Source organism: Poecilia mexicana, unplaced genomic scaffold, assembly GCF_051168715.1.
Source record: "Poecilia mexicana isolate PSO_F unplaced genomic scaffold, ASM5116871v1 scaffold_14, whole genome shotgun sequence".
NCBI classification, from domain to species: Eukaryota; Metazoa; Chordata; class Actinopteri; order Cyprinodontiformes; family Poeciliidae; genus Poecilia; species Poecilia mexicana.
In genome coordinates this window covers 20,392,285-20,418,919 of record NW_028263383.1, presented here as the reverse complement: position 1 = coordinate 20,418,919, position 26,635 = coordinate 20,392,285, and the positions used below count along the sequence as shown (strand labels likewise).

The 26,635-nt window shown below is 38.9% G+C and overlaps 3 protein-coding genes across 5 annotated transcripts in view; 2 read left to right on the top strand and 1 right to left on the bottom strand.

Annotated features, from left to right (window-relative positions):
• The first annotated feature begins 815 nt into the window (after positions 1-815).
• LOC106926508 (rho GTPase-activating protein 24-like) lies at positions 816-8,531 on the top strand. Its single transcript, XM_015001475.2, has 9 exons — positions 816-1,682; positions 2,887-3,000; positions 3,165-3,372; positions 4,327-4,459; positions 4,606-4,679; positions 4,803-4,924; positions 5,688-5,904; positions 6,468-7,388; positions 7,790-8,531. Exons 1-9 carry the CDS (start codon positions 1,631-1,633, stop codon positions 8,028-8,030), a joined length of 2,082 nt encoding a protein of 693 aa, XP_014856961.2. The 5' UTR covers positions 816-1,630; the 3' UTR covers positions 8,031-8,531.
• A 671-nt stretch (positions 8,532-9,202) lies between these two features.
• On the bottom strand, positions 9,203-20,434 carry LOC106926509 (putative monooxygenase p33MONOX). 2 transcript variants are annotated; one of them, XM_015001477.2, is made up of 9 exons: positions 20,287-20,434; positions 18,333-18,456; positions 17,286-17,351; positions 15,627-15,802; positions 15,435-15,549; positions 15,141-15,268; positions 13,863-13,963; positions 13,568-13,755; positions 9,203-11,407 (listed from the first exon to the last, which is right to left on the bottom strand). In XM_015001477.2, exons 3-9 carry the CDS (start codon positions 17,308-17,310, stop codon positions 11,199-11,201), a joined length of 942 nt encoding a protein of 313 aa, XP_014856963.1. In that variant the 5' UTR covers positions 17,311-17,351; positions 18,333-18,456; positions 20,287-20,434; the 3' UTR covers positions 9,203-11,198. The 2 variants fall into 2 exon arrangements, with proteins under 2 accessions (XP_014856963.1, XP_014856964.1); XM_015001478.2 differs by having other exon boundaries at positions 9,203-11,404.
• A 4,175-nt stretch (positions 20,435-24,609) lies between these two features.
• The window catches only part of pof1b (POF1B actin binding protein), a 35,851-nt gene continuing 33,825 nt past the window's right edge, over positions 24,610-26,635 (top strand). The window contains exon 1 of one of the 2 annotated variants that reach the window (XM_015001479.2): positions 24,610-25,393. In XM_015001479.2, the coding sequence (XP_014856965.2) occupies positions 24,863-25,393 (531 nt within the window). In that variant the 5' untranslated portion in view covers positions 24,610-24,862. The remainder of the gene's footprint in view (positions 25,394-26,635) is intronic. The other variant, XM_015001480.2, reaches the window with a different exon arrangement.

Here is a 26,635-nt window from a genome sequence, read left to right as displayed (position 1 = left end):
GAACTGGACTGTCTGGAGGTTCATACTATAATTGAGTTCAAAAGTTGACCTGGCTGAGTGGCTCCTCTGGCTTTTATGTCCACTTGAATGATGGTGACAGTGAGTGTGCTCGTGCCGCAAACGGCCATACTTCAGCCGCTGCAGAATTTCAGCCAGATCATCTCCCTCCCTCTCTTGCCATCAGCTGTGATTACTTTGGTAAAACAGCTCTGCGTCGCAGAGATCCAATTTTCCTAATGCACAGCCTTCACGCACACACACACACACAGCATGGTTATTGATGAGGCAAAAGGGGAGGGGGGCAACAAGGGGCACACACACTGCTGGGAAATGGAGAGAAAGAGAGAAGGCGGTAGTGGGAATGAGACAGAAGTTGGACGTGGACAAAGACAGGGACAGCTGGAGAGGGAAGGAATGGCATGAAGGAAGAGAGGAAGAAGAGGGGTTGGCTAAGACATGGACATCCTGATGTGTGAAGTGTCCTTTGAAAATGGAGCGGGACGTCCAGTAAAAGAGGTAATAAAGCAGAGGACATAGAGAGGGGGACAAGGGAGGAGAGGAGATGCAGGAAGGAATACTAATATGGCGTCTTTTCACCGTGGAGGATGAAGTGTTCTGGAGATGGTGAGGAAGAACAAAGTTCCTTCAGGATGCATTTACCGACCATTCACTGGTGTCAAAGGCTAAAGGGGAACATCAAGGAGAAAAGACAGCGTGCCGGTCAGAAGACGCTCCAATGATAGGAAGCAAGGTGAAAATTCTCACTCCTGCTGCTCAGGTTGGATCTGGGACGGTTTTGGGTGCAGTTTCTGCAAAGATATGTTCTCCACAATTACAGGATCAATGAGAATCTAACTGGGATGTGAGAGCAAATGACAATCCAAAACCATTTTGCAAAAAAGACACAACACAACAAACCGATTTTCAGCATTCCAGTTTGCTTGTCAAGGATCAACACCTTTTATTGGCAATTTCTCCACAGTTTCTGACAGGAACATTTATGAACATATTTTGGTTTGAAGAGACTGCTTTGGACATTTTAGGGGTGAGCATATTTGTACCTATAAAAGTTTTTCAATAATGCAATAACTTCTACAGAAATCATATCCACCAAAGATTTTTCCAAGATTTTCCATGATTGTTTTTCAAGAACTTCTCTTGATAAGCTTTTTTTTTTAACTTGAAACCTCTCATCAAATTCCTAATTATTGCCATGAATTACTAATGGAAGAACCTGTATACAGAGAACTTTCCCCTAAGATAAACATTTGTAGATCAAAATGTTGATGAAAACTACATAATTTGAAAAAGAGACTTTTTTCAGTGGCAGAAAGTTTGGCAAAAGTCTTGATTCAAACCCCAAACTTCTAAAACCAGTCTGTGGATCCGTGTTAGAGACCTTTTGGTTTTCTTCCTAATTTTTTACAATTTAATTGTTCCATGATTGTTCAGCATCAACTTGATGGTGCGTCTCTTTCTAACCAGAATTTCTTTCTTTTTTTTTTTCTTCTTTTTTTTTTTTGTCAAATGTACTTGTGACCTATTTTATTCATTAATTCCTCTTTAACTCTGTAAAATACATCATCACTTTGGGTTGAGCATCTCCAACCAGGCCAGAAGTGTTTACAGCATGGGACTCAGCTGCTTTAAGTCTTGGAAATATGACAGTACAGGCCACAAAGGTAAGAAATACACACAGCTGGCATGTTAACCCCCAATCTCTCTCAAACTCTGGTTGCATGTGTCATCCACCAAGGAAAACAGTTAAATGCTGAGTCAGGAAGTTTGAGATTCTTGTCTTGTGTGTACTGTCGTGTGTGTGTGGGAGGGGGGGGGGGTGTACATTGACATTGAGAGGGACAGAAAGCTAAGGATGATGGGAAATAGGAAGAGGACAGTGTTTAAGTGTGTGAAGGCATGATGAGCAATTGAAGGTCACATCTACTGTTCTGCTCTTGCTTCCTACAGATCAACAAAGATAACCAAAGTAAATAAAGAATGCAGTTTTAAAATAAGGATTAGTTAAGTGAAAAAAAACAACCCAACCCAAACTTTGTTAGTCATGAATGTAATGTGTTTAAGCATACTTCAGTTTCTCTAGCTACAGTCTTTCCTGAATGCTGTCAGACGTGTGGAAGCAAAAAATAATTCATGTAGAACCTGTCTAACAACACGAAGTAGGTTGAAAAACCTCAAAAGCAGTATATCATTCCTTCAAGAAGACTCAAGAACTGATGAAAAGCAAAGTCAATGACATTTAAGAGTCTGGAAATAGTGACAAACAACAGCTCATTAGTGAGAACTGAGCTGTTAGTATTAGTTGGAAACTTTCTTAAACATTGAGAAAATGTTTAAGTAAGGTTAGGAAGAGTTCAACTGTGTCTTCATCAATAAATATTTGGTCTTATAACTGTTACAAAATCCAATCAATATTTCATAAATCTGTTAAAATACCAATTATTGATGCTAAAATACAGTTTGCTCTTTAACCAGTTGAATAACAAACTGACTTGTGATTAGCCGCTGTGGCTTTAAAAGTAGAGACAATCTAAAGAGAATTGTATTCTGAACATTAGCTTCATTAGCTGATTAGCTTAGCCAGAAAGCTATCACTAAGCATGATTCAAAGCAGAAACAGTTCAACTTTATCCTTTGAAACAATTTCTTGTCACTATAATGCCTAAAAAAGTTTCTACATATAATAAAATGCAAGTTTTAAAAAAAAGATTTATTTTTAGCATACTGGCTAATGAGGCTTATTAGCTACAAATAAGACCAGAATTATCATTATCTTAAATCCCAGGCAGGAGGAATTGATTCATGATGATTCCCACTGAGAAGGACATCTTAAGTGAAAATATATGATTTATTATTGTGTAAATGAAGGTAACAGAGATGTGCTGGCCAGCCCAGGCTCCTATTTCTTCCTATCCAACAGCGCTGGTCAGGGTGACGAGTGGTTGAAGAGCCTTAACAAAGGAGTCTGGATCCCTTTCACAGGTGGGAACTCACTAAAACACACAAAATGGTTCATGTGTTCATTGGTATTACTTGGAGACCCTAACACAAAACATTTATTAACTCTTACAAGCTTAACAAAAACAGAGAACTCCAGTCTGATTTTAGGATTTATCGTAAGGGAGGGATTTCTGTTTCTGTTGCAGGGGTTTTTGGGCAACGTCTGGAGGAGACGGTGCTGTATGAGCGTCGGTATGGAGTGCGTTTGGTTCCTCTGGTGGTGGAGCAGTGTGTGACATTTATCCGGGAACGTGGTCTGCATGAAGTGGGCTTGTTTCGCCAGCCTGGACGCACCAGTCTGGTGAAAGAGCTACAGGAGGCTTTTGATTCTGGTGAAAGGCCGTCTTTTGACAGGTTCAGCTCCTTCTCTTTTTCTTATACAGATTTCAGATCCCATTTAAGTCAAGTAAAGCCAAGTTTATCTGTATAGCATATTTCAGCAACATTAGCAGTTCAAAGTGCTTTACATCATAAAACTACAATACAGTAACCAATTATGAAACTAACAATAAACTTTACATTTTGTCAAATGCCAACATGAAAATCATGAATATGTTGATTAATGTGCCACTTACAACTAGTCAAAGCCAACTCTAAGCAGGTGAGTTTTTAGCCTTGATATAAAGGAACTAAGTGTTTCTGCATCTTTGCAGTTTTCTGGAAGTTTGTTCCAGATTAGATAAGCATAAAAGCTGAATGTTGCTTCTCAATATTTCATTCTGGTTCTGAGAATGAAGAGTAGACCTGAACCAAAACACCTCAGGGACCTGGAAGATGTTCCAGACTGTTTTGTTATGACAATGTGTTTTGAATATATGTTGGTAAGCCATTCAGTGATTAAAAAACTTTTTAAAAAAGTATATTAAAGCACTTATAAAACACCCAGAAGTGTTTTTGTCAATAATTTAATGTTTTTGGTAATTGAAAAATAACCTGTTACAAAAACCTCCAGAATGTAAGATCCCCTCACCTGGCAACCCCAGTGAAGTTCAGTTTATTACCTAACAACTCCAGCAGCAAATAGTCTGTCATCTAGCAACAAAAGCAGAGCTCCAGCACATTTGGTCAGCTGGATTTACTGCTGTATGCGATGTAGTATGGCTGCTGGAAAAGACAAATGTTACTATCCAGAAACCACTTGCTGCATTCTTGTTGGTTATGCAAGAGGCTCTACTTCTACTATTCAAAGATATATGGTTGTATAATTGTACATTTGTTTGCAGTCACTTTGAAGTGCGAATGTTAACTTTGAGTTGGGGGGCTTGGCGGTTTAGGTAAGGAATCTGGTGTGTTGTGTTTTGTCTGCAGCGGGACAGACGTCCACACTGTGGCATCACTGCTGAAGCTCTACCTCAGGCAGCTACCAGAACCTCTGGTTCCCTACAGCCACTACCAGGACTTTCTGCTCTGCGGTCAGAAGCTGTTAAGTGACCGTACAGTGGTAATCACTCAGTGCACCACACCACAGAGACTGATGTAAAACACAACTATTGGTGAAAACACATTGCTCAGATTAGATGAGGTTTAATGAGTGTTTTATTTTAGAAAGGTTTCTTCTTTCTGTTTTATCTCCATGTCCTCCATCAGGGTCTGGAGGAGTTGACGAATCTTCTTCATGAGTTACCTGTCGCAAACTTCAACCTACTCAACTTTATCTGCCAGTATGATCTGTCTGACTTCATTAGTTTTGACATTTTTGGTGATTAAATCAAGGCAGATTGTTTCAAAGTTGGAACCAGCTTCTCTGTTTGTGCAGCTCATGAGAAATGGATGTGTGTGTGCAGGTTTCTGAATGAGGTTCAGAGCTGCTCCAGCAGTAACAAGATGAACGTCCAGAACTTGGCAACCGTGTTTGGACCAAACATCCTTCGAGCAAAAGCTGAAGACCCACAAAGCATCATGGGAGGTAAACTGGCAGCAGCTTATTTAATATTTTTTGCTTATTTCAAAATACTACTACTTCATAAAGGTTTTTCAGTGCTCTAGAACATGTCAATATTTTTTTACTCCTAAATTAAAAACATAATCGGTAAGAAAATCTGTAGAAATCATGAATTTACTTTTTGCAGACTTACTCTTAATGCATTTACATAATTTTTCCATTTTTCTCAGTTGCCAGGAAACATTAGCATCACTGATAAACTTTGTCTCTCATGGTTCTCTATTGACCCTGCAGGTTTTCTGTCAGATTAGGTTCTGAATTGACGTGAGTCGATTGCAAAACTTTATTTTTCTTGAAGCCATTATTTTGTTGATTAAAAATATTCTTGGAATCTTGGTGATGTTTTAAAAAGGCTTAGCATCTTCACTGTCAGTCTTCTAGCTTACACCTGCATGTTTTGGGTCAAAACGGTCAACAATTTCATAAATTTTTACATACCATGGTATACTTGCACCTGAGGTACTCCTGGGTTTAGAGGTAATGCTCAGTGCTTTACCTGTTGGAATTATCTTCCAAAAACATAAGTTTACTTTCTTTAGACATGTTGAAGGTTTTGATTCAGACCTGGATATATTCTTAAGAAGAGAGGTATTCTATCTCACAACCAGTAATTGTTAAAAAATATTTCACCTCCTGCTTAAGTTTAGGATAGATGACCTTAAGCAAGTGCAACAACATTTTCTAGCTTTGACTTCTGGACAATAAGTTCTTCTTGTCTGTCTCCAAGCTACAAAACTGGTCCAGGTGCTCATGTCGGAGCTGATCAGACAACACAAATCTCTGTTTGCCAAGTTCCCCCCTTCTGCCTGCTCTCATCCTTCCGCAACGCCTTTGAAACAACCCCATCTCCAGCCACCGCCCTGCCTTCGCCAGCTGTCTTTGCCTCTTATTGCAGACCACTCAAGTGAATCAGGACAACCAGCCGCACATGCAGACCACTCTAGGTAAAACACAGGGGTTCAAGCATTCAACAGTCAGTTGGAGATTAGTCATTCTCACACAAGTAGAGAATAATAGATGCATCTGAAAAATAGAATTCAAAGGAAAAGTTAATTTATTTAAGTAAATGAGTTTAAAACCAACCACAGCGCCACCATGACCATCAAAGCACTTTTTTAAACATCCGCCTGTGGGCAGGTACCTGGTCCTGCTGAAAAGTGAAATCTGAATCTTTATAAACCTTGTAAGCAGAGGAAAACTTGCACAAGATATTTTGATTTAAACTTATAATATGAGAAAACTATTTCACTTATAACTGGTAGTTTTTCATCAATATAAAGGAATTGTTGACTTAAAACAGGCTCCTATCTTGTACTGAAAAGTTTATTGCAAGTTAGTTCTGTCTTATTTCAAGGGTACCAAGATATTTGCAGTGGAAACTAGACCAAAAATACTTGTTAACATTTTGTGTTTTTGCAGTTTCTCACTTTTGAGGTTCAAGTTAACATTAAAGATCCGACTTCAGTATGAATTGTCTTTAATAACTGTTGAAGTTTCTTCCCTGCAGTTGTATCTTCTCTGCTGCTGGTAAATCAGACTTGCTCTCCGGTCAGAAGAAACACCTTGGCCATCGCTACACTTCCTCCCATCCAGAGAACTGCTTCTACCCCTTGCCTTCCTCCAGTGAGTCCATCAACCACCACCCTGGGAGGCACAAAGGAGATTTTTACAAGTACCATTCTGGGCAGGGTTCATCTTCTGCAAATGCTCAAGCCACAACAACCAACCCCCAGCTACAGGCCAAAAGCTCAAATCAGGGGGCAATGGGATGGCAACGCCAAGAAAAGGCAGCCTCTGCCTCCTGGAGCTGCAGAGGAGCAGAGGAAGAGGCTGAGGTTCCTGAAGCAGCCAGTGGGGGGAGCAGTCAAGCACAGGAGGACAGTACACCCTCAGTCTATGACAACCTAGACAGAGCCTCTCTGTCTCACACATTGGAGAATGTTCCTACTGAGAACTTTGATTTAGATTCTCCAGGAATCAATGTTGGAATGTGTGAAACAGAGGTAGATCGAGCAGAACTGGGGACGGCAGGAGACTCCTCTTCCTCATGGTCTTCCTGTGAAGTTCTACCATTAGATAAAAGCAAGGATGACCTGGGGGTCAGTAGTCCTGATATCCCACCAAAGAGATCCAGAATGTTGCCTCTGAATCAGAGAACAGAACAAGAAATCTGTGATAAAGATGATCATGAAGACAACGGAGTTGAAGGCAATGGTGCCAAGCAACATCCGAGCTCCTGGGCTTCCTGCTCTGTCATCAGCATCAGCCCTCTCAGCACAGGGAGCTCAGAGGTCTTCCTCCCCTCTGGGGCTCCGGATCTCCAGGTTCAAGAGTCTCATTTAGAGTCGAGGGACACTCATTCTCTGCTGGCCAAGCTGAGGCAGCAGATGGCTCAGCAGAAGGCAGAGTACCAAAACAGGATTGAGAGGTATTACTTTACTAAGGTTCATACAATTTCAATCTGACCCCTAACACTTACCCTTACCCCTACATTTGACTGACAGAGCCACTCACCAGGACATGCATGTTTACTGTTAACACTAATTACCCCACTGTTGCCAACTCACTGATGTCCTTGCTATATTTAGCAACATTTCAGACGAAAATATCAGTATCGGCCACAATCAGAGTTGGCAGGTCAGGCTTTTTAAAGATTGGTAGTCAGCAGTCGGTCAGAAAACTGCAACCAGCTCACTGCTAATGCAGAGGTGCTGCAACAAAATTAAGATGTAAAAATATACAAAGGTTTAGGAAATCTGAACACTATTCTCTGTAAATGAAGAGGTGCAACACTTTGGTCACTCCGTGTCATTTATTCATGGATTACAGGTTGGAGCGCTGCAATGACGCCCTCGAACGACAAGTTGCCGTTCTGCGACTCAGTCTGGAGCAGCAGAGGCGAAGCCAGAGCGTGGCAGAGATCAAGATCAGAAACATGGAGCGAGCCAAGGCAGACGCAGACCGCCGGAACACCACCCTTCAGAGGGAGATGGAGCTGTTCTTCAGGACATATGGAGAAATAAGGAGAAGAGGAGGAGATCTGGGAAGAGCTGGAGGAGGAAGCATCTGAAGACTGAAAGACTGTTTTTCTCAGCAGGAGTGAAGAAGGGAAGAAAGAAGCTGCAGTTAGCAGCGGATGGATTATATCAAGATGAATTAATGGTATGAAAACAGAAATAAGAATATCACATTAGTGGAGGTTCACGTTATTAAAGGTCAGATCTGATGGGATTTTTTTTTTTAAATTTGCCTTTAAATCTCATATTAATTCTCGTCTTCCAAGGAAACTCAGGCAGCACACTGAAGCCTGTGATGACTGAGACTCAGTCAGTCCCAGGTGTCTCCAGGTGATAAAGCATCAGTTTTATGTTCCACATATCCTTTACAGTCAAAACTGTACATCTTTAATTACTCCAAAACGCTCAGACTTGATGTATGAAATATTTAACGTGTCAGCATGACCTGTTTGTTAACATAGTTAACATATTGATATTAAATACAATTGTGCTCTTTACAAAATGGTGGTGGAAATTAAATAAAATTCATAAATTATAATATGTACAACTAAAATTATTCCAACACTTTATTCATTTGGTTTTTAGAAAATCTTTAAGAATTATGAGTAAATATTTTTAGTTGCATCTTTATTAATTTAAGAGCACATTTATAAACCTATAAGGTCCCATCTCCATACCCTGCATGGTGACTTATTGAATGAGAAATCCAACAAAAAGCAGTGAAGAATACAAAACTACTGGACTTTAAATAGGTGGGCGTCCACTGTACATTGATTCATTACTCACAGGTTACTTTTGATGATTGTGGCCAATGAAAACCCAAATTGGGCTCATTAGAATTTTTTTATACTACATTAAAAAAATAAAACCTGGTTAAATCACATAAATGTCGACATTCTGATTTCTTGAGACACGTGAAAAACCTGCACATTTCAAATTACATCCGCCTGGACTCAATATTTATGTCTGCACATTATCATCATCTGAAACCTGAAACCAATGTTTCTGCATGAAAACACTTTTCTAATAAAACCTATTTTAATCCACTTTCTTTTATTATTTATTGCCAGTTAATCTGACATGAATTAAATGAAAACTGAAAGCAGGTCTCTTCACAGGAGGATGAGATCTATTGTGATCAACATGGAAATTATCTTTGTCATGAAGTGCCAATGAAATTTGTTAAAATAAATTTTTTTAAAACCAAAAACAATGAAGCTGAGACTTTTTCATTTTCCCCAGAGGATGAAATATTTATTGTCAAACTGTGCCGGCAACGTGAACTAAACTGTACAGACGGTAAAAAAGAAAAAAAAAATTGAAAAGAAATATAAAATAAAAATCACTGAACTGACAGAAACTTTCTATCAGGACTGAGTCACGCCTACAGACAGAACATTAAACTGATGCTTCAGTCTGATTAAAGGGGGAGAGTATCACACTGACCACTGAGCACCTGTAAACACAAGTACTATGGACTCATCTTTAACAAATGGAAAGTACATCAAATATCAACAGTTAGTGACCACACAGAATGACAGCATCTGAATATCACCACAGTAGTTACAAGTGGTAAACTTTCAGGATTTTTTTATTTTATTACCAGAAAATAGTAATAATAAGAAAGAAAGGTTCACTTTATGGTCAAAAGTGCTTAATGAAGATGCTTTGCACGTGTAATCTTACAGAAACTTTTATATATTATGTTAGCCATCATCTGCAAACCAGGCAGCACAGCAAATAACTTACCTAAATTAAGATAACTTGGCAGTAAGGCCATATTTTGTTATTTAGGGAGAAAATATATGAAGTGTTTAAATGTATGTGTATATATATATATATATATATATATATATATATATATTATAAAAACAAGTGACAAGGTTTCTGTGAGATGCAGAAAATACACACAGCAGTTTTTAAAGTCCAAAAATGTAAAAAACAAAATCCTTCAAATGCAGTCGTCAGTAAAAATAATGGAGAAAAGTGAGTTCGATTTGTGAAAATTTCAAATTTCTTTCCAAGTTTGAGCTCAGAAAACTACAAACTCTACAGTATGAGGGAAGCTGCATTGAGTCTGAACACTGGAGATGTTCACATACAGGAAAAATGTACAATTGTTGCATTTTCTGTAGCATATGTCTGATTACATAAAGTCAGCAAATACATCAGCTTAATTATCACAATTTATGCCTTAATCGTGTAGAATTACTTAATTTTTTTCCTGTGTTAGCATTCTACATTCAACATTGGAGAATATCTAATTGTTTTCTCATAAATATGTGAAGATAATATAAGAATTTCTGAGTTTGGCCACATTATGTCTTTCATTTCATCTTTTATCTGCAACGGCTCTAATGCTCAGGAAATGTGACTCAAATAACATCCAACATAAAAAGTTTCTCTGAGTTATTTTGGTTTGATCGGAGCGTTAATGTCATATTTCATAAGGATTAATGGAAATAAGACGAAATAAAGCGGAATTAGATTACATTTTACATGTGATTTGACTTTTTATGCACATTTATCTGCATTATTCATGAAAATACTTGACTAAAACTATAAACAACCAAAAATGAGTAATGTACATGAGTGTGAAGCAGGAAGGGATGAAACGAGGGTAAACGCCTATGAATTAATCCTAAGGTGAAACGATGTTTTTCATGCAATTTTTTTTGTAAAACAAACAAAAAAAGCTGGTTAAAAATGATCAACATAATAAACAAGGTGACATAAACCAAAAACATGAGAAGAAAATATTTAACATTATTTTTACAGAGTAGCAAACTGAAGCTATATGTTCTAGCATGAACCCAGTCTGAGCTGCCGAACGTCTGAACTTTAGAGCTCTGGTTCTGAAAATCCTTCAGCTGGAGTTCAGCTAGCCACTTGTTTGACATTACAGTTGATAGATGGTCACAGTTCTCACATGAAGTTACAAACTCAATGGATTTCAATAAATTTTGAATTCCTCCTGAATAAATAAATAAAACCCAGGGGGGTTTAAAATGCTTTCACTCTGACTGGAGTTTATTTTATTAATGATATATAGAAAATATAAACATCAAATGAGCAGCAAGCACAAAAAGAATTTCTTTGGAAACGGTAAGACTCATGTTTCTGTTGAACCTGAACAATAAGGGAATGTGAACAGTAAAATGAGGGACTCTAGGGTGGTTTTGTCATGTCGTGGGACCTTGGTCGTATTGACGGCGATCGTCTCAGAAGCCAGACGGCGTCAGGATGTTCATGTCTCGGTGTTTGAGCTTGTGTGGCCGCGCTCCCTGCCGCCGGCCCTCCACCGTGGGGATCTCCATTTTGGGCGGGGACACCCTCTGGGGGTTGTCAGCCAGCCGCGTGGCCTGCGACTTCATCACCTCCATGGGGGTCGGCTTCTGGGCTCCACGGTACGCCTGGATGGCAAAGCCTGCTGGGAGAAAACCGCAGCAGTCAGCATATGCAAAAACTCTACTTTGAAATGAACTACATTTAATAAAGAAAAAAAAAACAGTTTTGAGAAAAATCATCAATAATCACTAAAAAAAATTTACTGAAGCATATTTTCTAGATTGTTTGAATACAAATTTCAAGCAACTTCTACTTTGTCATCAATGGTGTTCTGTTTCTTTCCGGCCTAAATACGACGCAGAGGCTTGCTTATTTTAACCACTCTTCAAGATGGGAAAGACAAGAGAACCTGCCCTTTAAGAAAGGCAGACATGTCAAACTGATTACAAAGAACTGGCTACTGCCTCAAAACCACACAGCTCTACAGACTATCTGGAACTTATCTGCACAGAAGAAAGCGAAAAATTCCTTAAACAATTCATGTAGGTCTTAAAGTAGTTTTTAATTAAATTGAATTAAAAAAAAATCATTCCCAGTGGCAATAAATATAATAATAAAAAAAACAAAAAAAACAGCATTGGACCAAAGACGGAGCCTTGGAGGACTCCAAAAGAAATCTGAGCTGCAGCTGAGGAGAAATCAACTAGTTAGACTGGAAACACTCCAACTGGTTAGGTAAGATTCAGAACATGGAAGGGTTGTGGCGGCTATCACTGCACACAGATCAGAACTACATGGTCAATGTTATCAAACACAATATTCAGGTCAAGGAGAACAAAGACTGTAGCCATCAAAATTATGGCTTTCAGCAGCATAATGACCCAGCGTGTGGCCAAATCAAGACAAATGGCTCATCAGACACAGTCAGAGTTCATCCAATACCATCTCAGTCTATAGATCTACATCCTATAGAAGACCTCAGAGGTTAGCACAGGAGAGGACCCAGTACAATCTGAAGATTGTACAAAGAGGAACAGTTAAAGATTGACTCACTCTATTTAAATGCATTTTTGAGCTACGTTATATCTCACTGCTGAAATTATACATTTCCGTGTTTACTTTGGAAATAGTGCATTTTTATTTGCTTTGCACTTTTGTAGCAATTCTTGTTTTAAGATGTCTATAGCTAATTAAAAAAATATATATTCTGAACTTAAATTTAAAATCTCTCAGGAAGATAAACAAATCTCAAATATTTCCAAACACATCCAGAAGAGATCATTCCCTGATTCCTTGATGACCTACCTAGAGTCATCCTGGAGGAGAGATTTTAGGTCTCCAGTTCAACCATTCCAGATGTTAACATCCAACAGCAGCTTCTCAGCAGCGTCTGCTGTATGGTGTTCATGTGTTTATGTAGAGGGAAATTCTGCGTCACTCTTTGCAGGGGCCAATGACTGACAAAGTGAATGTTGATCAGTGTTTACTGCTAGTCTGAAGGTCCTGCTTTCATCCTTTAACCCAGAATGTGGCTGTGAATCTGGAGCAGAAGCTCAATCTAATAATAAATAAACAGTTTCTGTAGGTTTAAGATCTTTTTAAGACCATTATGAATACAATTTAAGATCTGTATCATGACACAAATGTACAAAAGAAAACTAAATATTTTACATAGTAGTAATGCTTAATTATTTTGCACTGAATGGACATATGGATAGGCAACAGAAATGAGCCAGAGGCTAAGACAAACATCCTTCAGCAAACTAGTGATAAATTTACACTAGTTTTCTAGATAGCACATGCATGCTAGCAGCTAGTTAGTGGGAGCCTCAGAAAGCAATGTAGATGTCAGGGCAAGACTAAATGTTTTCTCGATAGCAAAGTCCTGCAAGGAAAATAAATTATGTAGAACGTACGACAGAGTCCTGCCACCACAAAATTTAAGACCTGTGATTAAAGCAATCAAGGCCAACATGCGTATCACCTTCTTAATATAATGGTCAATTTTGGGAGGAAAAAAAAAACAACAAAAAAAAAACATCACCACCTCTTTCTTACCAAAAGACGTTTAAAGCAAAACAAACAAAAAAAAAAAATCACTTTTGGCAAAAAATAAGACCATTATTTTAAGAGGTCACGATATTTTCTACTGAATTTGTGACATTTTATGGCCTTAGTTTTAGATACACAGATGTAGGACTTACTAAGGATGCGTGAACAGCTCAGTCATGGATAAAGTGAGTTTGTGTTGCTAGAACTTGTTTCTGTTTGTATTTAAGCATTTGCAGGCCTTTGCCGTTACCTGCAGCAGAACCGTCTGATCCCACGTCAGAGGCTGAACTCTGGACAGGAAGTCGAGGCCCAAACACGCCCCACCGCTCGACCGCTCCACTTACGCCTGGATCTCCAGCCGCTCCTCCTCCTCCCATGTCCACACTGCTGTTAGAGGAGCTGATGCTGACCTCTGACCCCGTACTCCCGAACCAGCCTCTGCAAACCAACACAAACAGCATGTCAGCTTTCAGCCCCTTATCCAGGTCAGGCCGATGCACTGAAGCGGGGCTCAGACCACAGGAAGCTGAACGCTGTATGTGTACCTGCGCTGCTGCTTCGGGGAGCTGTGCGGAGTGTTCGATGGAGTCGACTGGGCAGAGGAGGATTTCTCCTCTCTGGCCTCCAGGCTTTGGATCTGCAGCTTCTACACAACATCACAGAGGTATCAGTTATCTAGCATTGCTACATCTGATACAGATCTTTGCCAAAGCATTCATAGCCTTTGGACTTTTCCACATTTTGGGACATTACATAACAAACGTTACTGAATCTTTATTGGGATTTTATGTGACAGAGCAACTCAAAAAGATATGGAAGGACAAGGAAAGATGATTTTTGATTTTTTTTTTTTTCATTTAACATTCTGAGAAGTGTGTCTGCTTTTGTTTTCAGCAGCCCGAGTCCATACTTTGTACATTGATATTTTGCTGATTCCTGTTTGCAAAATATATTAAAATCAGGAGAAGCAATTTTGCAGCTTCTAAATTTGTTATAGGTTTGAACTTTCAAGCTATCCCCCCCCCATAGTATTTCTGGATGTATGTTTAGGCTGACCATCCTACGTGAAGCTGATCTCCACTCCAGTCTTTTGCAGCCCCCCAATAACAACCAGGGGTCTGAACACAAATGTGCACCGAGACTTATTTTATAATATTTGAAAACTATGCATTATTTGCCTTCCACTCCACAAGGAGAATTTCAACAGCAAGCGGATGAATACAAATAATAATAGTTCAAACCAGGCAGAAATTATTGCTGGAGTTGCATTTTTTAGCTTCGCTAAAGATAAAATACTTCATCAAATTTGGATAAGTGAACTCTAATAGGGAAAAAAGGAAGGAAAATGGAGGAGGATGTTTCTACAGATCAGGACACAAAACGATGAGGAGTTATATTGTATATCACTTAATCCTATAGTCTTACAGAATCTCTTCACATACAAAAATGCTTCTTCCATTTCCACTAAATACTCCACCGCCTCGAGTCAGAACGTGATATCTGCCCATGACTTAAATGTTTGCCTGACAGAAAAGTCCTGCACAAAAAATAAACTATGTAGAAAATACGAGATTAATACCTCTGCCAAGACGAAATTTAAGACCTGTGATAGACGTATATAAGGCCATCTTACATGTTTTTGAATACATTTAAGACATTTTAAGGGCTTAAATTTGAATGCATGAATTTAAGACTTTTTTTAAGGGTGTGCGGTCACCCTGTTCATGTGATCTGTGGCTCTTATTGGTCAGCTGGCCTTTAAACCAAGCATATAAAGCACACTATTGTCTCCTCATGTTTTATTACTGACGTGCTGATCTGACCTGGAGGGACTCGGGGACGCGGTGGTGGTGTCTCGTCTCCTCTGCTGTCAGGCCTTTGTGTGGAGTGTAACTGGTGTCGGTGAGGCCCGCCGTCTGCTCAAACTTGTACATGCTTTCCTGAGTGTGTTCTGAGGGCAGACGACAATACAGTCACTCTAGTGGAAAGCTGCTTGATAGCAAAATCTATTTTCATGTCTTGATCAAATAATCCGATTTAGAAAATATTCAGATAGCATGGATAACTTTCCACCCTAATAAAGGGTCGTTACATAGATTATAGGAACTCTAACTTACTGGTGATGAGAGAATTCATGATGATGGACGAAGCCTTAGTTTTCACTACAGCTGGAGCCTTGAAGAGGGCACCATCCTGCCCGGCAGCCTGTTTGACAGCGCCGCCTTCATCCTCCTATAAGGTCAAACAGTCAGACTGAAAGTGGACCTGTTGGGAAACGATCAGGCGTGGAAATGGAAACCGTGTTTTACCTCAGCCAGCTGGGAGAACTTCCTCTCCGGTATTACAGGCCGCCTCCACAGGTTGTTGATGCTGATGTCGTGGGGCGGCGTGGACATGGGGGCCTCCAGGTTGTCGTCGTAGCTGAGGGCCCGTCGAGTCATTCCAACAGGGAGCTTCATCCCACCCATCCCAGAACCCTCGATGGCTGCAGAGATAATTTCATATTTTGTCCTCTTTCACTGTGATGTTACTTCATCTCCAGAATGGAGAGATTTCACCGTAGTAAAGTGGTTCAGAACAAAGTGGACAAAAGCTTAAGGTTAACATTAATGTTTTTTGTGCTTGGAGTCGGTCTCAACAAAATATTTAAAGGGACTGAATCACTTGAAAGAAAAAAACTGAAACTTCTGAATAAAGGCTCTAAAAATAGGAAAATATCCAACGACGTTTTGTTCCATTTTTTAAGCTTAGAAATAAGCAGGGAAATCGTCTCTAACTCAGAAAATGTTCGGATGATGATTTTAAAAAGCAAAACCATCAAAAACAGAAATGGTGTCCGAAGTTCATCTGGATGAGCTCAAATGACAAAAATGTGAAAATTGATCAACTGATGGCTCCTTAGGGAAATATTAGCTTGATATAGGCACACAGATTAAATCTATTAAGCTTCTGTCTATTAAGAGTTGATAAATCTCATCTAGTGAACATGGACCTGAAATAAGTCACTCACAAGGAAATTCTAAGGATTATTTTTCAGAGTTTGAAATTTTAGACGATGAATTTGTTTATTTACAAATAAATATTTTTAAAAAATCAATTATGAAAATAAAATGTTAAAACACAAATTTAAAGTTAAAAAATGTATTAAAAGTAAAGCAAAAAAAACCAAAACAAAACGCTGCAATACTTAGTTTATAAATTGGATTTAACAAAATTTTAAGAAAAATTAATTATAGAAATTATCTTAATTCCATTTGATAGCTTAACTTGAGACAGACGGACCTTATCCTTCCTAAAATAACTCGTTTTGCTTGTTTTATTGGGTGTCCTGACCGCAAAACAATTTAAAAACAAAATTTCAACATATTCAGTTACATGTTAAATTATTAATACTATCTGATGACATGGAATATGATTCAGTTAGGAACATAAATATTGTCCAGTCACAGCAGAATAAAGTTAATAGTTGGTTTAGGTATGAGGTTGCAGGCGGTTGCAGCTGTAGGTTCATATGAGGTCCAGAAGCAGTTGCCAAGTTTTAAAGCTCCGGTCTGAGGCGGTTTTTCTGATAACGAAGTAAGCGACTGAGGGACTTTGGTTTTGTTGATATTTAGGTCAGAATATTCCCACAACCAACAGATACAAACATTAACAGAGCAGAAAATGACCTGTGGTAAATCTCTGCAGAAAGGAGGAGTAATCATGTTCAGTAAGTCAATTAAAACATTTTGTTTCAGATCAAACTAAACTTGCATTTGTGACTAATATACATTTTATACAAGTTAAATATTTCTGCTTTAATAAAACCCTTAACCTAATAAGAATCAAATAAGCCTTTATTGTTTGGCTTTTGTTACATATGACGTATCTTTAAAAAAACAATAATAATAAAGATACTGCGCATGGGCAGAGCACATACCGATTTATCAATTTAAAACTGACCTTCATTAATCCATATCAGTACTCACCTGGTAAGTCACCAGAACCAGACATAGCTGCAGTTAATTAATAAACAAGTTGAGACAAGGGAGAACCTGGAAGGAAGAAAAGAAAACAGAGAGAGGCGTTGGCTTAAATCTGCCTGATTTCTAAACTGAAATCAGACCAATATCTGTTTAGAAATCACACTGTATTTCTAAACAGACCATAAGCATTAGACTTATGTAATAAATCTAATACTTAGACTTGTTACAGCAGTACAATCATCTCTGAAAATTTTTGCAGAAAACAAAAACAGCCGCTAAATTAAGTAAATTTATTCAAAAGTGCAAAGTCTTGTTGACTCTGTGGAAACCCCTTCTGGCACAAGAGCAGCATTCTCCTATAGTACTTATGTTCTGGTGAACTGCAGCTTCTCTGCCTGTTAGTGAGGAGAACCAGGTGGACTCAATCTCCTAGCAATCAGAGTGCAGGTACTTTTGGTGTGACTGACCTGTCACTCCGGTTTGAGAGCATCAGAAGCAAACAGTGCTGGTAGCATACAAATTCAGAACTGTGCAAAAGTTTGTACAAACTGTTACAAACTGTGAAAGACAGCCGGTTTTTCAGCTATGTGGACCATCATACAAAAATAAAGATGAGTCAACCAAATTAAAGGGCTCTTTGAGTGAAATCCAGTTCAAACTTCACAGTGGAAACTATCCCTTTCAAGTGGGGAGTCACACAGCAAACCAAACCTGACAAAATTTGACAACTTCACAAGGCTGGAGAATAAAGACACAATGAGCTCTGACCTTAGTGCAATCTAAGGCTACAAATACATATGGAAATAAACATTTTATTGCCTAAAATGCAACAACACAGCATTCCTTCAGTAAACACTAGATGAAGAGTAGCAAAAAATGCATAAAGGTTCAAAACTGGATTTTACTTTTAAGCTGCGGCATATTAAGACTTCCTACACATCCTTACCACAACTTTCATTCTTTTAGGAAAAACAAATTCCTTACATGGGACTTTTGTATTTCAATATTTTTCACATAGGATACATATTATGTTTAGCTTAAGACACCTACCTTCCAGTTTTGTTGCTCTGACTTGGGCTAGAAGGAGTGGAGGTAATGGTTATACTGGTCTGTCGGATGAACACAAACTCCTCTGGCAATGCATTGTGGGAAAGCAGCAATGCCACTGATGCAACTGAAGAGACAGCAGAGAACAAAAGTGAGTCGTTCCATTGCATAAATCCTGCAGAGGACAAACACTCAGTGTTTCTCCCTTAGAGCCAACAGCGAAGTGGATAACCAGAGTATGGGCAGTAACACGCAGCACGCTGCTCTGTGTGCTCACCATCATTTACTGTAGGGAAAAGATTGAGAAAGCAGATGGAGGAAGTGGAAATGAGTTTCCTGTCTCCCAGTTCAGCCTCGGCAGACAAAAGACTAAGTTCACATGGAAAACTGACGACGACAAACTCGATCAAAAATGGTTTTTCCCGACAAAAATTCAACTGCTAAAGACTGCCTCGATTTTTGGTAGCTTGTTAGAGTTCAAGGGAAATGAATTGTTGCTTTGAAATGCAGTTATATGCAGCCGGTTAGTTGGACTTCCAGTCTTCTTGATGTAAAAACTTGATAAAAATGTTGCTAAATAAAATGCTAACATTCCCAGAAAGAGGTTGAGAACAAAACAGTAAGAAAAATCTGTTTTAAGTCTAATACACAATGTAAGTAACTTATCTTTGGTTTTGCTGCAGTTTTTTTATTATTTCCTTTTCATCAATTATTACATTCTGCTGTGGTTTATATTGATGCCTCTCTCCCCCATTCTAATGCCTTTCGTATTTTTTCTTTATCCATTTTTAACTATAGAAAAAATTTCACAAGGAATAAAAAGGTATTTAACTTTTTATTAAGTTATCTTACGATTAAAATCCACTTTTTATTGTCTAAAAATATTGATTTTTTTTCTTGGGTCAGTTGGTACTGTAAACGCTGCTGCCTTGGAGCAAGAAGGTCAGGTGTTTGAATCTCGACATGGGGTCATTCTGGATGGAGTTTGCATGTTCATAGATGGGTTCTTGGCAGGTACTGCTGCTGCTTCCTCTATGAGTAAAGAACGTGTGGTGTGACTGTAACTTCAGTCAAATATTTTAGGGTTGAATTGTGCAGTGATCCAGCATCTGCATCTAAAAATCCCCTCACAAACCAATCACTAGCCTTCATGTGGGCCAAATTAGTTTCAAGTGGGTCCATTCTTTCATGAACTGTTTGTATGTTAACGGTGACACATTTCTTGCATAACCTTGCGTGGAGCCAACAATGAGACAGCAACACAGATTGCAGAAGACAGAATATCCAATAAAGCGTGACAAGGCAAGGGAAACTGGTGCCGTTAATAAACCGTTATAAAACAGGATCAGCCAGGCTTTATTGCGCAGACGTGCACCTCAAAATAAAGACATGTTTGGTTCAAGAGGGCCTTAAGGCAAATATTTCTGAGCTAAAATCTGCCAAAAAAAAAGAAGGAAAAAAAGTAACCAACGCGAAGGTCCTGACAGGGTCATCTGCTTCAACAATCCATAACCAGACTGCATTCAAAAAACAGCTAAAAGAAGAAGCATCATCATGTTATTGCTTCAGACCTGTCGTTAAATTTCCGTTTAATTTTTTATTCTATCTAATGTGGCCGAGGCGAGTTATTCGTCGTTTAAAAAAAGTGTTCCCTTCTACGAAGAAAAATCCGATTCAAGACACTTGTTATTGGGTATCGACAGTATAACTAGACTCGAAAATTATATTTTAACCTACTCAAAAATTAACATTAACTGCCAACGCCGCACAAGACCGACTACAACTGACCATTTACATTGCAAAAAGTCGTTTTTGCGTGCAATTTCGTTATTGTTTTGCGCGGAGAATAGCGGAACCTCCGAAGCGCTGCGCTGAAAAGCAAAGTACATCAAACAGATAGTAGGTAAATATGTCTGAAAACGGTATTATAAGCGCATTTTGCATAATTATCTCTCACCTGAAGTAACAAATGTATCAAAGCAAAGACGCAGACGCCGTTAATACGCCGGTTTCGACTTGTAGGCTAGCCTTACAACAAAGCAGCTGGGCGGCAGCCATTATTGTGTTTGCAGACGGAAAAGCTTCCACATGCACTGCAGGTTTGGTTGGTCTCGCTGAACATCGCGAGAGAAAAGAACGAATGCGTGTCTTTTAGCTGTTTGCCGACATAGTGTGTTCATGTCTATGGTTGAGATCTGCTCCATAATGAAAGATGTAGGGTATGAATTATTAGAAAATTATTAAAAATATATCATTTAATTGGCAGAAACACTTCTCTTGGAAATGTGTACAGCGGTGGCTCTGTCTGCATTCCACCACACAATCTTGGATGAGCTTGACAGACATGCAATGTTGACAATATATCATCAGATTTACCCTGAAAATTGTACTTTGATATGCACACTTAAGAGTTAAGGTTATATTCCTAAGTTGAGCTAAGTGTATTCAGTGCTGGATGGTGAATGTCACACTAAATTTGTTCCATTTGTGTGACTTTGTAACATTAGAAAAATGTCAGCATTAATGCCTGTTTTATACTTAAATCTCATTATTTCTCAATTAATAACACTGAGGGGTTTTTGGCCAGGTCCTGGGTCTAGTAAACAGGTGAACAGAAGGTAAAAAGGGTTAGCTACAACAGGAATGAGAGTCAAAAGGCTGGTCCTCAACAGTTGATTTGCATTTGCATGGCTCTCAGCAACTTCATTTAAATACGAAAACCTCTGGTAGGCACAAGGGGAGGGGGCTGATAGGGGAACAATTGATCAATGACAAACAACAATCTGGACAGATGTTGGTTTACAACTTTAATGGATTACAGTAAAAATAAAAACAAATCAGTGAAAAAGGAAGAACAACATTCTATTCTATTCTCGTCTATTATAAATGACGTGACCTTTGAAAACAAACAAAAAATACCAGTAGGGAACAGAGGGCTGTTTCACATAATGGTGGATTAAGCTGGGATTTCCTGGCTTAATTTAGTCTCAATTTGGTTTCACAAAGGCGGTAAAACATAAATTATCATGGCGATTTATTCTGTGAAGCTAGCCTGCTTCACAGAACATTTAATTTCCCAGAGGAAACTTTAGATTCTTCAAAGAGTTATTGAAGATAATGATAGCAGTTGCCAAGAAGGATCTTGTGCAGCAGTCTGTATTACAGTGAATCTGAAGAAGCCTCTGCCTTCCTTTCTTATGGAAAGGATGGTCAGGGTTGTCCAAAATTTTCTTGATTTTATGAAAAATCCTTTTTTGCATAATTACCTCCAGAGGCTCCACAATTGTCCCCAGAACACAACCAGAACAGAACCAGAACAGAACCAGACTTCTTTATCAGGCTGTTGAGCCTTTTTAGATCCCTGGTTCTGCTGTTGCTGCCCCAACAGATGACAGCAGACGAGATGATGCTTTCAACAACAAACTTTTAGAAGATCTGCAGCATCTTGCTGCAAACAGGTTACACGATGGATTTTGTGATGTATTCAAATTTAATTCAGTTTCTCATAATTCTTCACAATTAGTGGATTTTTTACTATATTAAAATATTTATACTACCTCTCTGTGTCTATAGAAACCATCTGCAGCTGCTCTGGACTCTCTTGCATAAAACATAACACCTTTCATTTTGCTACGTTTTTTGATACCACCCATCTATTTCTCCATAGGGTGTCACTACAGTCCTCATCTGTTATCCTCCACCTCATTACTCTCATACATCTTCGCCCTACACTTCCTGACCTCATTCTTCACTTCTATCCTCCCTGCTCCAGGTACCATGTTAGGACTTCTAATGCCTCATTTCCACTGAGAATCATGGGTTGGTACAGTTTTGTAGGCTATTTTGACTGTTCCCAATGTAAAAGTGGCCCATACAGCCGACTGGTACCGACTGGCTATTTGTGAAACACTTTGCTATTCTGAATATATATACATTTATTTACATATTATTTAGATTTTTTTATCTGGAACTGAAGTCCTGAATAAACCTTGAATAAACTCATTTAGTGTAGGTCCAAAAAACAATGATACCATATGGTTAAGGTGGAGCTACTAGTGCCACACAACACAGTTCATTGACTGGAGGACAGAAAAATGTCTCAACTACAAAATTTAAGACAATATTGCGTCACATTTGTCATCACACTACTGTGATGCTACGCTAGGTGTGAGAGTCCAACTGGTGAACACACAGGTCTTTGATAAAAAACTTAATCTTAATCGGTATGAATGTTGGAAAAGGCAAAAACTGACCTGTTTTGAAGTTACATCTGTGGTAAAACTTTACAGAAATTCTATGTAAATTCAAGCTTCAACAATTTATTAAATTACTACCAGAAGCTTCTTGCCTCATGTAACAGGGCTTCCACGCGGTAGTAAAAGGTAGTAAATTAAATTAGCTCAAATTAAGGCCAGTAAAAGGTAGTAAAAGCTAACAAACAGAATTTGACTTGGTAGTTAATTTTTCAATAAACATTTCCCCTTCAATATATTTAGAATTTTACATTGATGATGACTCTTTGTTTTAAGTTCCTTTAACGATAAAATCTGTATTAAAAATTATATCTACTCCCAGGACCTGAGCTGATGTTAACAGACTCGATTGGTTTCGTTGTCCAATCTGCTGTGTGCATGCTAAGTGTTGGAAGCGCTTAACGTTTGAGACTAGTGAGTCATGTTGAGAATGAAAATCTCAATCGATGAATCATAATTTGTATTGACACACGGAGCATAAAATCAGCCAAGAAAAGCATTCAGACTTTACTTATTTTATTAACTTTCAGCGCTGAAAGGAGACGCTTTACCATTACATCCGAGAAGAGTTTCTAAAACGTCTGTGCAGCGTCTGAGGAGAAAGAGGAGGGTAGCTGATTATATGGACTGAAGACACTCCCTGAAATCACACCATGTCTCTGTGGCCTGATAAGTTTCTGTTTCTCATGAGAAATGAACCTTGGTGTCTAACAGAATCAAAAATGTAACTCTTTACTATGGGCCCTTTGTCTAACAGCATGTGACTCTTTCTCGGCCTTAGTAAAGCGTCTCAACAGTCACCATGAGAAAATATAAGTTTTTACGACTTTGCCTGGATGACCAGGTGACAGAGGATCACTTTGGAAAGGGGAGCGGATAAGTCCGAACACGTCCGAGCATGTCTCTAATTAAACTATATGTAGCGGCCACTCGGATTGAACAGCCAGACGCAGGGAGTTTCAAACGGGTGCAGTTTAATCTCGACCTTTCTTTTCATCGACACCGTGAAAACTGTAGTATAAAACAAAAGGATACAGAACCGTTGGACATGCTCAGCTCTTATATAAAACCACAGAAGGTAAAATGGTTTAGCTACAACAGGAATGAGAGTCAAAAGGCCGATGCTCAACAGTTGATTTATTTGCATGGCTCTCAGCAACTTCATTTAAATACGAAAACCTCTGCTAGGCCCAACGAGAGGGGGTGATAGGGGAACACGGACACACAGCGTTTTTGACCATTCTTGGCAGTGCTCTACAATTTTCCACTCTGACAAAAACCTCTTGCCGATAGCCCTCAATCTCCATGCGCACGGCAGAACTAGGTGTCAATAGCTGTCGAAAATCACGCTTTTCATGCAGTGGACATTCTTGCTGTAAGCAATCATATTGCTGCTAATAGCAATATAATAATAATAATAATAATAATAATAATAATAATAATAATAATAATAATAATAATACAATTATATTATTATACATTACATTATTATTATTATTAACTACTTTTCTTTGTCTCGAAATAAAGATTTTCTTTCTGTGTAAAAGGTGGTATTCATGCACGAACAGCCACTGGGATTTCGATAAAGCAATGGAACTGTGTCGGATTTTTTATTAACCGGTGTTTGTCTCCACCTGGCGGCTGAATCACATTATGCATGTTTGTTTTTCCACTGAAATTTGCAGCTTCTGTTTATGTCTTTTAAAGTGAGTTAGTTATTTTACCTATGGGCTTGAAGGAACAGCAGGGCCGAGCGCAAATCGTGACACCGCACCTACTAATGGCACTTCCGGTGGCAGGTTGCTGTCTCTCTAAAAAAAATAGCATACTTTTTTTTTGTTTTAGTAATGCGAAAGTAAATGGAGTACTCTTCACAAATAGTGTTTCAGGGCGTTGGCAATAATTAGGCCGACATGCCTGAAGTTGTGTGCTGGGTTCCACAGTGAAAATGTGTCTGAGCCCTCCCGCCTTCCCTAACATTTGCATTCAGAGCAGCAGAGCTCCTCCCTCATGTTTCAGGTTATCCTTCACAAGCAAGTCACTCCTCCAACTGGACTTTCCTACCCAGTCTTCCCAGCTGAGGAGGAAATCAGTCGGTGGCGAATCACCAGTTTGCAGACAGAGAACCCCACGGAGGAGCTCTTTAGAATCCTGCGTGTTTTTTTTTTCCTAACTTCGTGGACTCTCCCAAACTTTTTTTTTTTTTTTTTTTCTTTTTGCTGCAGCTTCGGTTGTTTTCCTTTCCGTCTGAGCTGCCCTGCTCTAACGTTTTGAGTCAACATGTCTCATCATACGACCCAGAAGTTTCAAACGTACAAAACGATGACATCCGAGCCGGTTGTCCAGTCGACCCAGAAGTTTCACACTTACAAAACGCTGACTTCCGAGCCGGTTGTCCACAAGACGCAGAAGATTCAAACGTACAAAACGATGACATCTGAGCCGGTGACCACGCAGGTGTTCTCGACCAGGTCGGTGTCACCGGCGTCTCCGCTCCCACAGGTCTCCCCAGTGTCTCCGGTTTCACCGATACAGTTGTCTTCGGTCTCTAATGTGACTACGCTGCCGGTGACCGCGATGAACGGCTCCTACGGGACAATGAGGTACCTGGTTCCGGTGCAGCAGGCCATGCCCCAGCAGAACTACGTGTTCATGCAGCAGCCCATGATGCAGCAGGCCGTGGTGCAGCCCATGGTGCAGCCGATGGTGCAGCCGATGTACCTGCAGACTCTGCCCCGTGTGAACAACAGCAGCAGCCATGGGACTGAAATTATCTACCAGCAACAACAGCAACAGAATTTTATTACTGAGGTGAGTGCTTTCATCTCTCTACCTCCAAAGAGAGAATCACTAGAAAATAAAATGTTGCTCTTAAAACTTTAAAACATTTGGCCTGTTAGTTCGAGCAAAAGTTTAAAGGGAACATACATTATTAAACGTTGGAGTTTTTGTTTATGATTTAAGGTACATATTTGAGCTCAGAAACTTAAATGTATTGCAACTTTAACAAAATTTTACTGCTTTGGACTTTGACTTATTTCGATGAACTGACTAAGAAAGGTGGAGCACATTTACGTCACATGCAACCTCAAATCACACTGCCTTCATTGTAATTTAGAAGTGGGAAATCAAAACTCTTGCTCGTGTTTGCTGCTAGGGATGCACAAAAATATCGGCATTAACGTCAGTATCGGCTGCTGTAGGTCATTTTAAAACATGTGATATTGGCCCTATAAGTAAAACTATGTATAGTAAGTAAACGTATACTAATAACAGATGTCATAAACATACCAAAGTCTCAAATACAGAATTAATATACACTATTTTCTGAACATTTTGCAACATATTTCCCTTGGTTGAGGATCCAATCTCTGTTTTCGTCGATCTTTCTAAATACGGACAACTATGACCTTTGAGCATCTTCCTGTTGATACATTTTGCTTTTTTAAAATCATAACCAATGTTTATTACCATCTTTATCTCCTGTGTTTGTGTGTTTTGTAAAGGGGGCGGGACATGGTTGGTATTTGTTTGGTCATGTGATAGTAATGCCTGTAGGATTGTGAGGTGTTTAACTGAAGCAGATGAATAATGTCAGTGTTGTTGTTTCATACATTTGTAGGTTTTTGCCGTCTGCAACCAAACTTGCATAGACAGTTTTGTATCCACTTTGACAACTGATGGTTTGAGTAATAGTTGACATAATATCAAATCGAACTGTTCTGCAAGGAAATGTGCTTATGCAACTTCAAAAAGTAAAACGAATAAATATGAGGTTTCTCAGATTTGATTTAACTTGATCAAGAGTCATGACCATGTTTGAAAAGAGTGACCAAACCACGAGCAATGTAAATGAGTTGTAAAATCTACAGAAAAGATGCTGTTAAGTGTCTTTAGTTATAAAAATTCCTAAATAACTAGAAATAAATGGCTAAGTGGTTAACATGGCAATGATATGGTAGTAAGGGACAAAATCCTGGGTATAAAATGGGTTTGTGAATTGGAGAAAAGACAAATTGATAAACAAAAATAACAATTCTAAAAGTCATTGAG

Bases quoted from the DNA above. Each gene is read 5' to 3' on its own strand.
- LOC106926508 (XM_015001475.2), top strand. From the start codon at position 1,631: ATGGGACTCAGCTGCTTTAAGTCTTGGAAATATGACAGTACAGGCCAC. The intron at 3,373-4,326 runs GTTCAGCTCCTT...TTTTGTCTGCAG, and splicing joins GAAAGGCCGTCTTTTGACAG to CGGGACAGACGTCCACACTG. The intron at 5,905-6,467 runs GTAAAACACAGG...TCTTCCCTGCAG, and splicing joins GCACATGCAGACCACTCTAG to TTGTATCTTCTCTGCTGCTG.
- LOC106926509 (XM_015001477.2), bottom strand. From the start codon at position 17,310: ATGTCTGGTTCTGGTGACTTACCAG. The intron at 15,269-15,434 runs GTAAGTTAGAGT...GTCTGCCCTCAG, and splicing joins CATGAATTCTCTCATCACCA to AACACACTCAGGAAAGCATG. The intron at 13,964-15,140 runs GTCAGATCAGCA...GATGTTGTGTAG, and splicing joins GCGTCCCCGAGTCCCTCCAG to AAGCTGCAGATCCAAAGCCT.